Consider the following 14,735-nt stretch of genomic DNA (forward strand, 5'->3'; position numbering starts at 1 on the left):
ACTACTGGAAATGACTAGACAGGGGCTTGCCTCATAGCTCAGTTGGTAAAGAATCCACCTGCAATGCAGGAGACACTGGTTTGATTCCTAGGTCAGGAAGATCCACTGGAGAAGGGATAGACTACCCAGTCCAGTATACCCGGGGGCTTCCCTTGTGGCTCAGCTGGTAAAGAATCCACCTGCAATGTGGGAGACCTGGGTTCAATCCCTGGGTTGGGAAGATCCCCTGGTGAAGAGAGAGGTAATCCATTCCAATATTCTGGCCTAGAGAATTCCATGGATGGTATAGCCCATGGGGTCGCAAAGAGTCGGACACAACTGAGCGACTTTCACTTTCACCTGACTAGATGGACCTTTGTTGGCAAAGTAATGTCTCTGCTTTTTAGTATACTGTCTAGGTCGGTCATAGCTTTCCTTCCAAGGAGTAAGCGTCTTTTAATTTCATGGCTGCAGTCACCATCTGCAGTGATTTTGGAGCCCAAAAATATAAAGTCTGTCACTGTTTCCACTGTTTCCCCATCTATTTGCCATGAAATGATGGGACTGGATGCCATGATCTTAGTTTTCTGAATGTTGAGTTTTAAGCCAACATTTTCACTGTCCTCTTTCACTTTCATCGAGAAGTTCTTTCTTTCTTCTTCACTTTCTGCCATTAAGGTGGTGTCATCTGCATATCTGAGGTTATTGATATTTCTCCCAGCAATCTTGATTCTAGCTTGTGCTTCTTCCAGCCCAGCATTTCTCATGATGTACTCTGCATATAAGTTAAATATGCAGGGTGACAATACACAGCCTTGATGTACTCCTTTCCCGATTTGGAACCAGTCTGTTGTTCCATGTCCAGTTCTAACTGTTGCTTCCTGACCTGCATACAGATTTCTCAAGAGGCAGGTCAGGTGGCCTGGTAGTCCCATCTCTGTAAGAATTTTCCAGAGCTTGTTGTGGTCCACACAGTCAAAGGCTTTGGCATAGCCAATAAAGCAGAAGATGTTTTTCTGGAACTCTCTTGCTTTTTCAATGATCCAACAGATGTTGGCAAGTTGATCTCTGGTTCCTTTGCCTTTTCTAAATCCAGCTTGAACATCTGGAATTTCACAGTTCATGTACTGCTGAAGCCTGGCTTGGAAAATTTTGAGCATTACTGTACTACCATATGAGATGAGTGTGATTGTGTGGCAGTTTGAGCATTCTTTGGCATTGCCTTTCTTTGGGATTGGAATGAAAACTGACCTTTTCCAGTCCTGCAACCACTGCTGAGTTTTCCAAATTTGCTGGCATATTCAGTGCAGCACTCTCAGAGCATCATATTTTAGGATTTGAAATAGAACTGGAATTCCATCACCTCCACTAGCTTTGTTCATAGTGATGCTTCCTAAGCCCACTTGACTTCGCATTCCAGGATGTCTGGCTCCAGGCTAGTGATCACACCATCATGACTATCTGAGTCGTGAAGATCTTTTTTGTATAGTTCTTCTGTGTATTCTTGCCACCTCTTCTTATTATCTTCTGTTTCTGTTAGGTCCATACCATTTCTGTCCTTTCTTGTGCCCATCTTTGCATGATATGTTCCCTTGGGATCTCTAATTTTCTTGAAAAGATCTCTAGACTTTCCCATTCTGTTGTTTTCCTCTATTTCTTTGCATTGATCACTGAGGAAGACTTTTTTTTTCTCTCTCCTTGCTATTCTTTGGAACTCTGCATTCAAATGGGTATATTTTTCCTTTTTGTCTTTGCCTTTCATTTCTCTACTATTCACAGCTATTTGTAAGGCCTCCTCAGACAACCATTGTGCCTTTTTGTATTTTTTTTCCTTGGGGATGGTCTTGATCCGTGCCTCCTGTACAATGTCATCCATAAGAAAAAGGAAGCTCCAGGCTAGTCTGGCTATGATCCAGTGGCCCAGTGGGAGACACCAAAGCAGGTGGGAAGCTTATGGGACGAGCGTGGGCAGTACCGCTGGAGAGAGCTGTGCTCAGGGGGCCACGTCTGGTCCTCCCTGGTGACACTTTCCCTCCTGGGAATGCAGACCCTCCAGATCACATCATCCACCATCACCCCTGGTCCTGGTCGCGGCTCCAGACCCCCACCTCCTCTGCTCCCTCAGAGCCTGTACTGGTCTCATGGGGTGCTCTAGTACCCAGGACACAGCTTCAGGCCGCAGATGATCAAACTTTCATCTGGGGGCAATTTCAGAGATAAGGAGGGTGCCATTTCGGACTGTGGGCAGCTCCTTGAGGCGGTGTCACTAGGAAAGGCCTGGAGGGGCTTTGTCTTCAGGGTCCCTTTAGCGGCAAGTGGCCCACCCAGGTCATACAGTTGTGAGGTGCTATTCCAGAGGCTTTCCTCGGGCCTCTGTGCGGGGCTTCAGTGGGCCTCCGAGAGTGCTGCACAGACCACACAATCCTCAGTGCATCCCAGGGGACCAGCCATTTATTTGTTCAGGAGTCTGCCACCTATCAGGGCAGTTGGCAGGGAGGCATATGTCTGCCCTGAGCCACACCAGCCCCAGCAGCCCGACCAGAACTGGAGGGTACATTTCTAAGGCAGCCCACTCCCAGGACTGCTTCCTCTGTAGTTCTACTGTTCCTCTCTGGGGTGTGTGTGTGTGTGTGTGTGTGTGCGCGCGCACACACACACTACACTCCTGCTCCCCTTCTCCATCCCTACCTCTCTCTTGCTCACACCTCCCCTCTGGGCTCCTGGTCACACACAGCTCCTAAACTAATGGACTTCTGTTATCCCTGCTTTCCGAGGACCCCCAGAAAAGACAGGTCCAAAGTGACCTTCCAGAAATGCAGTCCCAGCTCGCTCTGGTCCAGCAGCAGTTAGGATGATTCCTCCAGTGGTAGGGGTGGGGGTGGGAGAAGGGGATAGCTACCCACTCCAGTATTCTTCCTTGAAGAATTCCATGGACAGAGGAGCCTGGTGGGCTACAGTCCAAGGGGTTGCAAAGAATAAGACATGACTGAACAACTAAAATTATGTTTGTTTATGCTCAATTTTTAATAGTTCCTCTAGTGGGGGGGGGTGAAGGGGTGGGGGGGTGGTAGGGGGGAGAGAACAGCACATGATGGTGCTGCTCATCCTGTTTTGCAGGCACAACTGCCCAGCCTTCACCATGGACCATGGAGATCAGATCCAAGGAGATCAGATCCAAGTCACGCAGCTTTACCAAGCAAACAAACGCCATCAGATCCTGCAGCAGAGAACTATGCCGATAAGGGGAGCAGCTCAGTCCCGGGTTTACAGACCCAAGGATACCAGCCTGTCTTCAGAGCTGCCAGCGGCTCGGCACGTCTGACCAGCTGCGTCCTTCCTCCCTGGACAGACTCCATGAGGCAAACAGGCCACTGGCTCCATGGTTGTTCAAGCCAGACTCATTTTCCAGAAGGCGCCCATGTGGTTTGGTGACAAATCCCACCAATTTGTCGGTACACTTGTTCCAAGTTTAAAAGCCAGTTGTTGGAAGGATCATTGGCAAATAAGGAAGCTGTTGTCAATGCAAAATGTCAAAGCACACCAATGATTCCTGGATGCTTGCTTTGTGCCTGGCCCTGGGCTAAGCACTGACCACACCCTCTTCCAGTCGCACCTGACCGAAGGAAATGAGGACATTACTCTCCCTCTTCTACACGCGAGGCACTGAACCTCAAGAAGGTTAACTCACTTGCACAATCACTCTGCTAGTGCAGGAAGCCACACTAATTAACTTACAAGCAGGTTTGTTTACAGGCTTCCCTGATAGCTTAGTTGCTAAAGAATTCACCTGCAATGCAGGAGACCCAGATTCAATCCCTGGGTTGGGAAAATCGCCTGGAGAAGGGAATGGCTACCCACTCCAGTATTCTTGCCTGGAGAATTCCATGGACAGAGGAACCTGGTGGACTACAGTCCATGGGGTTGCAGAGTAAGACACAACTAAACAACTAACACTGTGTTTGTTTATGCCCAAATTTTAACAGTACTGATAATAAAGGGGATTTACTGACTCTTGAAACTAGAAAGCCTAAACTTCAGGGTTGATTTGGTTCCCCAAACAGTCATCAAAGTCTGCTTTCTCCCCCTCTTTCTGGTCTGCCTCATGGTACAAGGGTGCCCCCCTTGGCATAGGAAGATGGCTGGAGCAGCACCACCACACATCACGTGTCCAGAAGGAAAAAGAGAAATAGCATCTTTTCCAAAACCCCCGGGAAACTCCTCTAGGTTCAGCGGCCCTAGTCAGGCAGCCCACCACCCCAGAATTGCTGCCTTAGAGCCAGGAGTGTTTCTAACTTTCTAAACTCAAGAAGCACCGGAGAGTATAAAACAGGCTTGCTTGCAAGCCTACTAGAATGTTGTGGAGCAATGATTTGAACTCTGCTCATTCAAACAGTATTTACCGAGCCCTTGCTGTGGATCAGGCACAGTTTAGATGGTAGAGACTAATCTGAAAGCTCCCGACCTCCCATCTTCCTGCTGCTGGCGGGGCTGCCTCTCAGGATTAAACTCTGGTTTTCATCAGAACCTAGTGCTGGTTAAATATCCTCCCGACCAGTGCTTCTAGGACTGAAGAGGCTCTGTGACTCCAGGCTGTCACTTAATTTCTGTCTCTCGACCTCCTAGTTTATAAAATCGGGAACAATGATGTCTCCCTGAAATTATGAGAATGAAATGAAACGGGTTTACAAGGGAAACATACGAAAACTTAAAGGCGACATCCAACCCAGTGGGCATGCAGGAGGTCAACTCTCGTTTTTATACTAGTGATGCTGGGATTCGGAGTTTTGTAGATTAAATCCCAATTTCACTGGATCGGGTTTTGTAAAGACATTGTCTTGTGAATACGGTTCCAAAGACACTAGTTCAATTCAACGTTCTACTCAACCTGCAACTTATTTGTTTATAAACCACATTTTTCACTGGGGTGGGGGGGCGCGGGAGCCGACACTGAAGAGCCCATCCACTTTCTAAACCGGTCCTGAGCTCTGAGAGAAACCGTTTCGTTAGGAAAGCAGGCAAAGAAGCGCCCTAGTTGTCAAGGTGGACACACCCAGAACAGACGACAGGGTCAGTTAACGCCTGCCTGGAGGCTTCCGCGCAGCCGCGAGACGGCCCCAGAGCATTACAACCCCCCCCTCCACCCCGCCCAGAGCCAGGGACCTGCGAGGCTTCGTCCAATCAGAGGCCGCACCTAACCTCGGACCGGCGTCTATAGACCAATGAAGACTCGAGCGCGCGGTCTTCTGGGAACGTGCCTCTCCCGGAAGCTGCCCTTCCCGTGCCACACTTAGGCGGGGCTAGCCTTACGGTCGTCCGCCCCACTGGCTGGAACGGCTATCCGTCGGGCGGCGGAGGCGGAGCCGGGCGCTCGAGTCTGCGCGTTTCTGGCCGGCCGCGCGCGGGAACCCGCAGAGGCTCTGGCTGGACCCGGCAGGTCCCCGGAGGGAGGCGTGCGGCGGAGGCGGCTCTTCCCGGCCCGCCTTGGGCAGGCGGCAGAGAACCGCGGAGCCTCGGCTGGCCCGGCCTGCGGTCACAGGGGGCTCCGCGTAGCCGCGTGAACGGAGCCGCCCACGCCGACCCTTGCGGTGATTTCCCCCGCACCTGCCCGGCCAACTGAGGCCCCCGTTGACCCGGTCATCTCCCGCACTGAGCAGGGCGGTCACTCCCGCGCAGGTAGGTGCCCCTGCGCAGGTCGGCGCTCCCTGGTCTCGTAGATGAACCCCGCGCAGGTGAGATGATCCCCGCGTACGTAGGAGGTGCCCCACCGTCCGTGGCCCCCGCATGGCGTGGATGCCGCCTGGTCTCGCCGCGAGTCTGGGGCGGTCGCAGCCCCGCAGAAACTACCGCTCCCTGAGGACGCCCGGGCGGGCAGCTGGTTGAGCTGCGGAGGCCCGAGATGCCTGTGATCGGCTTGGACGCCGGCTGATGGGGGCTCGGCTAGGGGCGAGGGGGTGGTGTCCAGCGAGGGAGACGGGCCCGGAGTGGGAGGTTACAAACTGGCCATCCTGGAACCCTGCGCCCCCAGACTGGACCCCAGAGAGGCGGGAGCCGGTGAAACGACCGCGCAGTCCCGGCAGGCAGAGTGTTCTAGTAGAGGACAGATCAGGGGCGTGTCCACCCGCGACCTCGTCCACACTTGGGTTTTCTTTCCTCGTTGCGAAGTTGTTACAGTAACGCTTCATCAGTTCGCGGTGACCATTGAATGACGAGGTGTATATAAAGCTCTGGGAAGTAGAGTTTGGAGCGAGTGTTTACGAGGCTGGACTTGAGGCCCCACCCCCGCCCCGAGGGGGTGGTGGGACCCGCGTAGTCGCCTGGCCCTCAGCGCTCTTTTCAAGGCCGAAGCTCTCCCCGCCTACCCCGTCTTCCTCCTGGCCAGTTCTCCACCTTCCTCTCCCTGACTGCCTCTTATCCTTGCCTGGGATCTTATCTCTTTCATAAGCTGTTTTTTTTTTTTAAGTTAGACACTCCCCTCGGCTCTCGTAAAGAATCCGCCTGCAGTGCAGGAAATAAGAGATGCGGGTTCGATCCCTCAGTTGAGACGATCCCCTGGAGAAGGAAATGGCAACCCACTCCAGGATTCTTGCCTGGAGAATCCCATGGAGAGAAGAGCCTGGTGGGCTACAATCCATGGGGTCGCAAAGAGTCGAAAGAACACTGCTGAGCATGCAGGCACAACGTTGAAATGAAAAAAAAAAAAATACTCAGTATTTAAGTTTGTAAATCTAAATGCATCCAATATTTTAGTAATGTTGTCCTCTGTTGGATTTTTGTGTAGTGAAATATTTTAATCAGGCAAAAAAGAATACAACTACAATAGTTATTGTATACTCTGAAAAAAAAAAGCAAATAATTTTTCCTTATGCTTTTGGACCTTTTTTTTTTTTTTAAGGAAATGTTTCATTTTGGCTAAAGCTGAAATTCTTCCTTGCTGTGACCACCCCCTCACCCCACAGAGTCTCTTCCTTCTGTCTGTCCTTTCTTGGCTCACGGGACTCCCCTGTGCTCCCTGGAGCTCTTGAGTCTTCGCTCATTCCAGTCAACTCCAGCCTTGCTCCTTAGATAGAGCCCATAGTGAGAACTGTGGCCACCAGTATTGGTCCTGTCCTGTCCTCACGACATTTGTTCTTTTGCCCTGTTAGGAAACCCACCTTCTCTTCACCCTCCCAGGCCCGGTAGGTGAACTCATGATAGATCGGCCTTCACTGGGCCACTGTTCCCTTCTCCAGAGTGTGGTGTCTTGCACCAGACACATGAGGGCAGTCACAGCTGTTCCACGCTTCCAGGAAAAAGCAGCCTTCCACAGTCAGTTGTACTACAGCTTATAAAATAAGATTGTTAAAATTCATAGTAATAGCTGTCATTGCTGACCGTGTGGGTCTCAGGCTTTTTAACTGAGTGCGTGGTGTCCCCTGCTTCCTTTCATCCTGCGCTGCAGTCATGCACAGGTAGGGATGTTCCTGTCTCAAATGAGCAAGCTGGGGCCCAGGCGGACAAGGCGTCGGCAGCAGGGTGCGCCTAGAAGTTCGCTTCTCCACAGTGGGAGGACTGGTCCCTTGTGGAGCGTGATGGTCATCAGCATTCACACAGGGTCTCTTCCACCTTCCAGCCCCCTCAGGTACAGGAGGCACCTGGGCCAAGGCCTCCCTTGGCGGGGCCAATGATGGCGTCCGTGGACTTCAAGACCTACGTGGACCAGGCATGCCGCGCGGCTGAGGAGTTCGTGAACGTGTACTACAGCACCATGGACAAGCGGCGGCGGCTGCTGTCCCGCCTGTACATGGGCACGGCCACCCTGGTGTGGAACGGCAACGCCGTCTCTGGGCAAGAGTCCCTGAGTGAGTTTTTTGAGATGCTGCCTTCCAGCGAGTTCCAGATCAATGTGGTAGACTGCCAGCCTGTCCACGATGAAGCCACCCCGAGCCAGACCACAGTCCTTGTGGTGATCTGTGGGACAGTGAAGTTTGAGGGCAACAAACAGCGGGACTTCAACCAGAACTTCATCCTGACGGCACAGGCCTCACCCAGCAACACAGTGTGGAAGATCGCCAGCGACTGCTTCCGGTTCCAGGACTGGGCCTGCTAGCGGGGTGGCAGGACACCCCAGCCTGAACCCTGGGCTCACTCAAGCTTGAGGGGCCCCTGTCTGGGCATACAGTTGTTTGTCACAGCTGCCTTTTTGAAGTAGTAAAATATTCTATTTTTCTATTTGCCCAGTAGAGACTCTGGTTCTGGAAATTCTGATGAATAAAAGTTCATACAAATGTTGCTTCTTTTCCCCTTGGCGGATGTGTTTGGGAAATACTGGGGAGAGGGGCCCAGGGGAACGAGGGTTAAAGCTGCAAGGCCAGCAGAAGGTACCGCAGAGACTGAGATCCAAGGCTGAGCACCTGCCCCAGACACAGGTGTGTACACAGGTGTACCAGAGCCACACTCAGCCCGCACACAGAGGACACCCTTGGGACTCTTCGAAAATCACCAGGCACACATCTTCGTTGAACTACTCCTGAATCTCAGAGGGTGGGCCTGAGCGTTTTTGGCCTTTTACAAAAGCCCCCTAGCTGTCTATTAATAAGAGAACTCCCTACCTAGGTGGCTGGACCAGCACTGGGACTTCGCACCTTTGCTGGGAGTTACATAGATGAAAACAGGTAAGATACCTGGAGTTAGCTAATAACTGCTTGTAAACAAGGAAGCTCCATTGACTACTCCCTTACAAAGAGGAGAACTGCTTTTAAGAGGAAGAAGTACTGAGGTGGGGCCAGGGGGCATCAGAATTAGATGCTGGTTTTACTGACCCTGAGGACCAACTCACCCCATTTCGCCAAAAAAATGAGCCATTTCCATCATCCTTTGATTAATAGATGAGCTCTTGGCGGACATGCGGCTTCCCCAGGTAAATCTGTAATCAAAGGTCGGGCTTGGGGGCTGTGGGTTAGGATTAGGAATGGGGGACTTGTGTAGGCTGCACAGATGGTAGGGACCTCTAGGCCTGAGCTATGGTGTCTTATCAGGGATGGCTGGGCAAGGTGGGCATTGCTGCCGAGTCAGGAAGGATCTCACTCCACTCTGATAGAGGAAAAGGGGCCTGACCTTGGGGACTGGACTGGGAGCTGGTGGGACAGAGGGACAGGGCAGGAGGTTGTTTGTTGGCTGCTGCACAGAGGGTGGGGGGCAGCGGCAGCCTGTACTTCAGGGCAAGCCCCGGTCAGTGTACCAGGCTGAGATGCAGGCCTGAACACAGAGCCCCGTGAGTGTGTGTGGCAGGTGGGGTGGGGGGTGGTGGTAGGGTGTCTCAGATGCCTGATCATTGGGCCTCTGGGAGAAGCCAAGCAGAGTGGACAGGGTCCTCAGGACTCAGAATTGCTAGGGGAGCAAGAACCCTCCAGTGTAGGAGGTCTGTTTTCTAAGGCCAGATCTAAGCAGTCTTGGGCTCCCCAGGTGGCGCTAGTGGTAAAGAACCTACCTGCCAATGCGGGAGATGTAAGAAAGGCGGTTTGATCCCTGGGTTGGGAAGATTCCCTGAGGAGGGCATGACAACCACTCCAGTATTCTTGCCTGGAGAATCCCATGGAAGAGAAGCCTGGAGGGCTACAACCCATAGGGTCGCAGAGTCAGACACAACTGAAGTGACTTAGCACACACAAACTAAGCAGTGCTGAGGCCTCAGAAAACCCACTCCAGTGCCCCAAGAGAAAAAAGATCCAGGTTCAGAGAAAGCCAACTCCTCTTACAGAATGCTCCCCTCCAAAGGCTTGTGACAGAAACTCAGCAATGACGGAGGTTGGTGCAGGGGGCTAGAGGTGCATCAACTTGGCTGAGGGAGGGTCCAGACACAGAGCCTTCTAACCCTCGAGGCTTTGAGGGGCTTTAGGTGAATGCAGGACTGTCTCATCTACAAGTGAGTGCCACATGTCATCAGGGTGCCCCACTGAAGGGCATCAGCTGCTCTCTGACCCAAGTCCAGTGAGGGCTAGGTCAGACATCACTTGCTCTGTGGGTCTTCGCTAGTGCAGCTAGCATGCAGGCCTGCACTTCAGTGTAGCAGGGGCTCACAGCCCCTCTGAAGGGGGCTTGAAGAGGCAGACCTGCCTGTGATACAAATATGAAAAATCTTTGAGAGTCTCTGAAGTTCAAATACTAGGTAGAACATTAACAACAGTTGTTACAGGCAGCAAGAACAACACCCCAAGAACAGCTCAAAATACTTTGCACTATTTTCAGCCCCATTTTACAAATGAGGAAACTTGCTTTGTGTTTAAAAAGATAAAAAGATTCCATATAGGCTTGCCCTATATGCACAGACCGCTGGAAGGATTGGCAAAACCGTTAAGTACGGCTGTCCTTAGGGACTGGGTTCTAGAGTTTTAACCCAGAGACAAGGCACTTGATGCCGAATGTCCTCGTCGATTTTCATACAATGTGCGCATCATGTTTTTTAAGTTAAAGCCTCATTTAATAATCAAGGCTGTTTTCACAGCCAGAAATAGGGGCATTTAAGTTGCGGACACCTCGAGGAGTGGCTTCCCCCGCCCCAGAGCGTCCCGACCTGAGCCTGACCCTACCAGTGAAGTATCCAAGTAGATACCACTTTGAAACATCCTGGATTCTCGGGGGGAAAAAAAGCGGGGGGGGTGGGGGGTGGGGGTGTGTGTTTTATTATAGATCACCACCTAGCCCTGTGAGAAGTTAGTCTGGAAACGCTGCCCAAATTTAAGGCAGGTGAAGACGTGCCTCATCTCATTGATGATAGAGCCCCAGCTGACCCAATACAGCTTGGCCTGGCCCAGTTGAACCGGATCTCGCAGTGGACCGTACAGCCGGACCGCGCTAGAAAACCTCTGCCCGGCCCCGCCGCCCCGAGGGTAGGACAGAGGGCCGGGCCCCCACCCTGAACCCAAACCTCGAGGCCACCAGCCTCAGGCACAGACGCCCGATCCGCCTCCGCCCACCCGCCGGCCATTAAGCCGCGCATCCCAGCGCACGAAGGGCGGCCAACAGCCTCACTGGCGACGTCCGAAGACCCAATGGAACCCGAGGCTCCAGCCCCGCCCCTCGTCAGCGCCGGGTGGGCGGAGTGGGCAGCTCCGGCTACCTTCCCTGGGCAGTTTAGAATTTGATGTGGGGAGCTGCTTAAGGTCTGGTTCCAAAGATTCGCTTTTAAATCAGATCATTTCCTGGGTAAAACAGCATACCTTCCTTATTCATTACAGTATAGTGAGGGTTTCCTCAAACATTTTTCCAGCTTTAAGTATAATTGACAAACTGTCTTAAAAGTGTACATGATGATTTGATAAACATACATTGTGGAATAATTACGAGTTCCATTAAACTCTTTTTAAAACGTTGTTTTAATGACTGCATAATAAACCAGTGCATGGATATATTCAGTTGTATCCTTTTGGGCAAGTAGGTTGTTTCCTAATTTTCACTAACATAATTACCTGAAAGTTGTTCATTCCACTTCCTCAGGATGACTACAGGGCGTTACATAGAGATAAATATCTATTCCCCTGAGACTGCATTTCCCATGCAAACTTCTGCTGCTTCACAGGTTGTGTTTAACTTTGGGTCAGTTTGTCCTATTCATTATCATTGCTTTGTCCTATTCATTATCATTGCTTTTTATAGTGATGGCTCTGCCATGCGTACATGTATGTGAGTTGTCCATTTGTATTTTGTTTTGTATTAAGCTGTTGGTGTTTCTTCATTTTCTAAAGCTTCTTTGAATAGCCTGCTGTAATTTCTACCTTGGAACCTGATCAGGTAGCGTTTCTAAAGGGAACTGAAGATAAAGCTTATAATAATCACATCCAGTTTCTTCACTTTAATCATTAAAGCTATTATGACCCTGAATAAAGAAGTCCTTTCAGCACTGAACACTAACCAACTTGGGTAGAACACAGAATTTTGGCTGTTTTCCCACATATCCTGCTTCTATGTCTACTTGGACTTTTAACAATTCTAAATACTTAATGTGCTCTTTTAAACACTTAGACTCTTTGTTAGTGACAAAGTAAGATTGCAATGGTGTTACATTTTATATGAACTTGTCCTATAAAAAGTGGTGCATCACCTATTTTGACATCTTGTGTTAAAGCAAAGTTGATTTCAAAATGTGTGTGGCCACATTAAATTTATCCAAATGTGGTGCTCATGATAAGAGGATATATGTATTTTTAAAACATACATGGCTTAATGGAATCTGAACTCTTCCCACAAATAAGGTGCTATTTGTTTGTATGTTTCCTATCTCCTATCATTAGCATGTACACTTTTCTTGGAAACATTTTATTTGGGCATATATCTTGAAGACTGAAAACTATTTTTTTAAACTATTGAGAGTTTTAATAAACAGAACATCATGCTGAAGACACTGTATGTGTAAAAATCCCTTGTTTAAAGTTGTTTCCATCCATCAGTGAGCATGTGAAGTTGGAATCCCCATGCACTGCTGGTGGGAATGGAAAATGGTGTGGTTGTCATGGAAAACAGGTTGGGGGTTCCTCAAAAAATTAAAAGAGAATTACCATATGATCTAGCAATTCTAGTTCTAGATACATTCCCCAAAGAAATGAAAGCACAGACTCAGATTCTTGTACACCAGTATTCATAGCAGTCACTGGCAGACCAATACCAGGAGAGCACATAGGTGAGAGATAGCAGCAATGTGGCCAGGCAGCAGGGCTGGATTGCTGGACTTTAATGGGAAGCCCCGCCATGTCCCCCCAGCACCTTAGAAACCACACTTTTCAGTATTCACTTTTGGATTCACGCAAACCAGACATGGAACTTCTAGGATGCTATTGATACTTAATCATACCCTCTCTGGTTCCCATTTGATGTCTACCTGATCCAACAAGAGACAGCTCTGTTCTGTAGCGGCAGAGGCATGTGGCCAGCACAGAGCTGAGTTATGGAAGTTCAATCCTGGCTGTCTTGCTCTCCCTGTGTGATCCTGGATAGGTTGGCCAACCTCCCTCTGCCTCAGTCTCCTCATTCATATAATGGGGGTAATAATACTACCCCCTCAGTTTTGTGAGCAGTGACTAACATCAGTAATGGGGGAATGGTGTAGTAGCAGCCCACCTTCTGTAACCATGAAGCATGCTCTGTTGTTATTATCCTGAGATTTGAGACCAGTTTGGGTGAAGTTGCTGGGAGGAGATCTGTTTGCAGGAGGAAGTCAGGGCCCCTGGTGATGGAGGAAAGGAGACTCCCAGGCTGGAGAGAGACTAAACTCTCAGGACTTGCACCTGGGCCTGAGACCAACCTCCAGAAACTGGGATGACTTCTGGAAAACCTCTTGAGAAGGAGAACAACTGTGGGATCCACTTCCTAGTGCACCTGGAGGAAGGAAGAACCCACAAGTGTGTGAGGAGGGCAGGGAACTGGCAGAGTCATCATGTTTTTTTAGCTGCAGTAGAAAGCAGAGATTGTGCGTTACCTACAAATCAGAAGCTAGAAAGTAGGGTGGAACAGATGGTGGAAATACTTATCTTGTTTGGGCTTCACTGTGAACAGAGGCTGGCCCATTTCCCCAAGGTCACGGGCTTCTGCACTGACTGCAGCCAGGGAGGGCAGGTGGGCACAGTGCCAGGTGGCAGGAAGGCCGTGTGACATGTGCCCTGTATGGAGGAAGCGTCGGGCCATGGCAATCTGAGCTGTCTTCTGCCACAGGACCTCCAGGCTCCCTGGTACTGGGCTCCTTCCACTAGTGACACTGCGATCGTCAGGGCGAGGCCTCCCACTCTGTGATGGACTTGAGCGCTTATAGTCCTAAACATGGAAGCTGAAGGATGATAAATAGTTATTTTCAATGGCTCCCATTCCTCCTGCCCTGACAACATGGAAAAGAGGCTGCTACCTAAGCTGCCCTTGCCTGGACCCTGGCATCCGGGCCCGCTACCCGGGTCCACACTACATCCCAGCCACTTCAGGCAGATGTTTTCCAGACTGGTACAGAGACAGTAAGAGAGGGCTTGTTCTAGACGAGGACCATGCAGAGGATCTGCCTCGTTTCTGGACGTTGTCTACACCGTGCAAACTGAACCAGAAGACACCGGATGAGAGGTCGGCCCAGGATATGCCGGGCCTCTGGGACAAATGAAGACAAAGGGAGGTTCGGAGCGGCGACGTGAAGCCTCCGGAATGGGGCGGGTGGGCGGGGGGCAGCCCAGGTCCCGGGATCGCCTGCGGACAGCCGAATGCGCGCACACGCCCGGGAGCGATGGCCCAAGTGCGAGGCTCGCGGGCTCTCAGAGCACAGGAGGCTCCGGCTCAACTCATGGCCGTCCGCGCGCCGGCTGCCCGCGCGCCCACAGCGACCCCAACCCCGACTCCGCCGGGCGCTGCCCAACTAGACCTACAGATTCCTGCGGCACGTGGCGGCGCCCCGCCCCCTCCAGGTACCACGCCCATCCTGGCTCCTCCCCACCGCGCCCGCCCTCTCCCGGCGCCCCGCCCTCCAGGCCCCGCCCCTCCGCCCCGCCCTCTCCCGACGCCACGCCCCCTCCTGGTTCCTCCCCACCGGCTCTCCCCCTTTGACCCCACCCACCAGACGCTCCGTCCCAAGCGGTGTCCCGCCCTCCTGCCGTCCCGCCCACCCGGCTGGGCCCCCCCCCCCCCATGGGTCACGTGACTCTCCTGGCCCTTCCCCCTCGCCCTGCTTCCGGCACAGTGTTCTGCGCAGGCGCAGACTCTACTTCGCGGCGGGTGACGCAATCCCGCGCAGCCGGCGGGGCGCGCGGCGGCAC

General features: G+C 51.6%; 1 protein-coding gene across 1 annotated transcript; it reads left to right on the plus strand.

The window, feature by feature from the left end:
* Window positions 1-5,372: 5,372 nt before the first annotated feature.
* On the plus strand, window positions 5,373-8,247 carry NXT1 (nuclear transport factor 2 like export factor 1). Its single transcript, XM_020879330.2, has 2 exons — window positions 5,373-5,652; window positions 7,589-8,247. Exon 2 carries the CDS (start codon window positions 7,640-7,642, stop codon window positions 8,063-8,065), a length of 426 nt encoding a protein of 141 aa, XP_020734989.1. The 5' UTR covers window positions 5,373-5,652; window positions 7,589-7,639; the 3' UTR covers window positions 8,066-8,247.
* The last annotated feature ends 6,488 nt before the right edge of the window (window positions 8,248-14,735 follow it).

Source organism: Odocoileus virginianus, chromosome 9 (genome assembly GCF_023699985.2).
Source record: "Odocoileus virginianus isolate 20LAN1187 ecotype Illinois chromosome 9, Ovbor_1.2, whole genome shotgun sequence".
In the NCBI taxonomy this organism is placed as follows: Eukaryota; Metazoa; Chordata; class Mammalia; order Artiodactyla; family Cervidae; genus Odocoileus; species Odocoileus virginianus.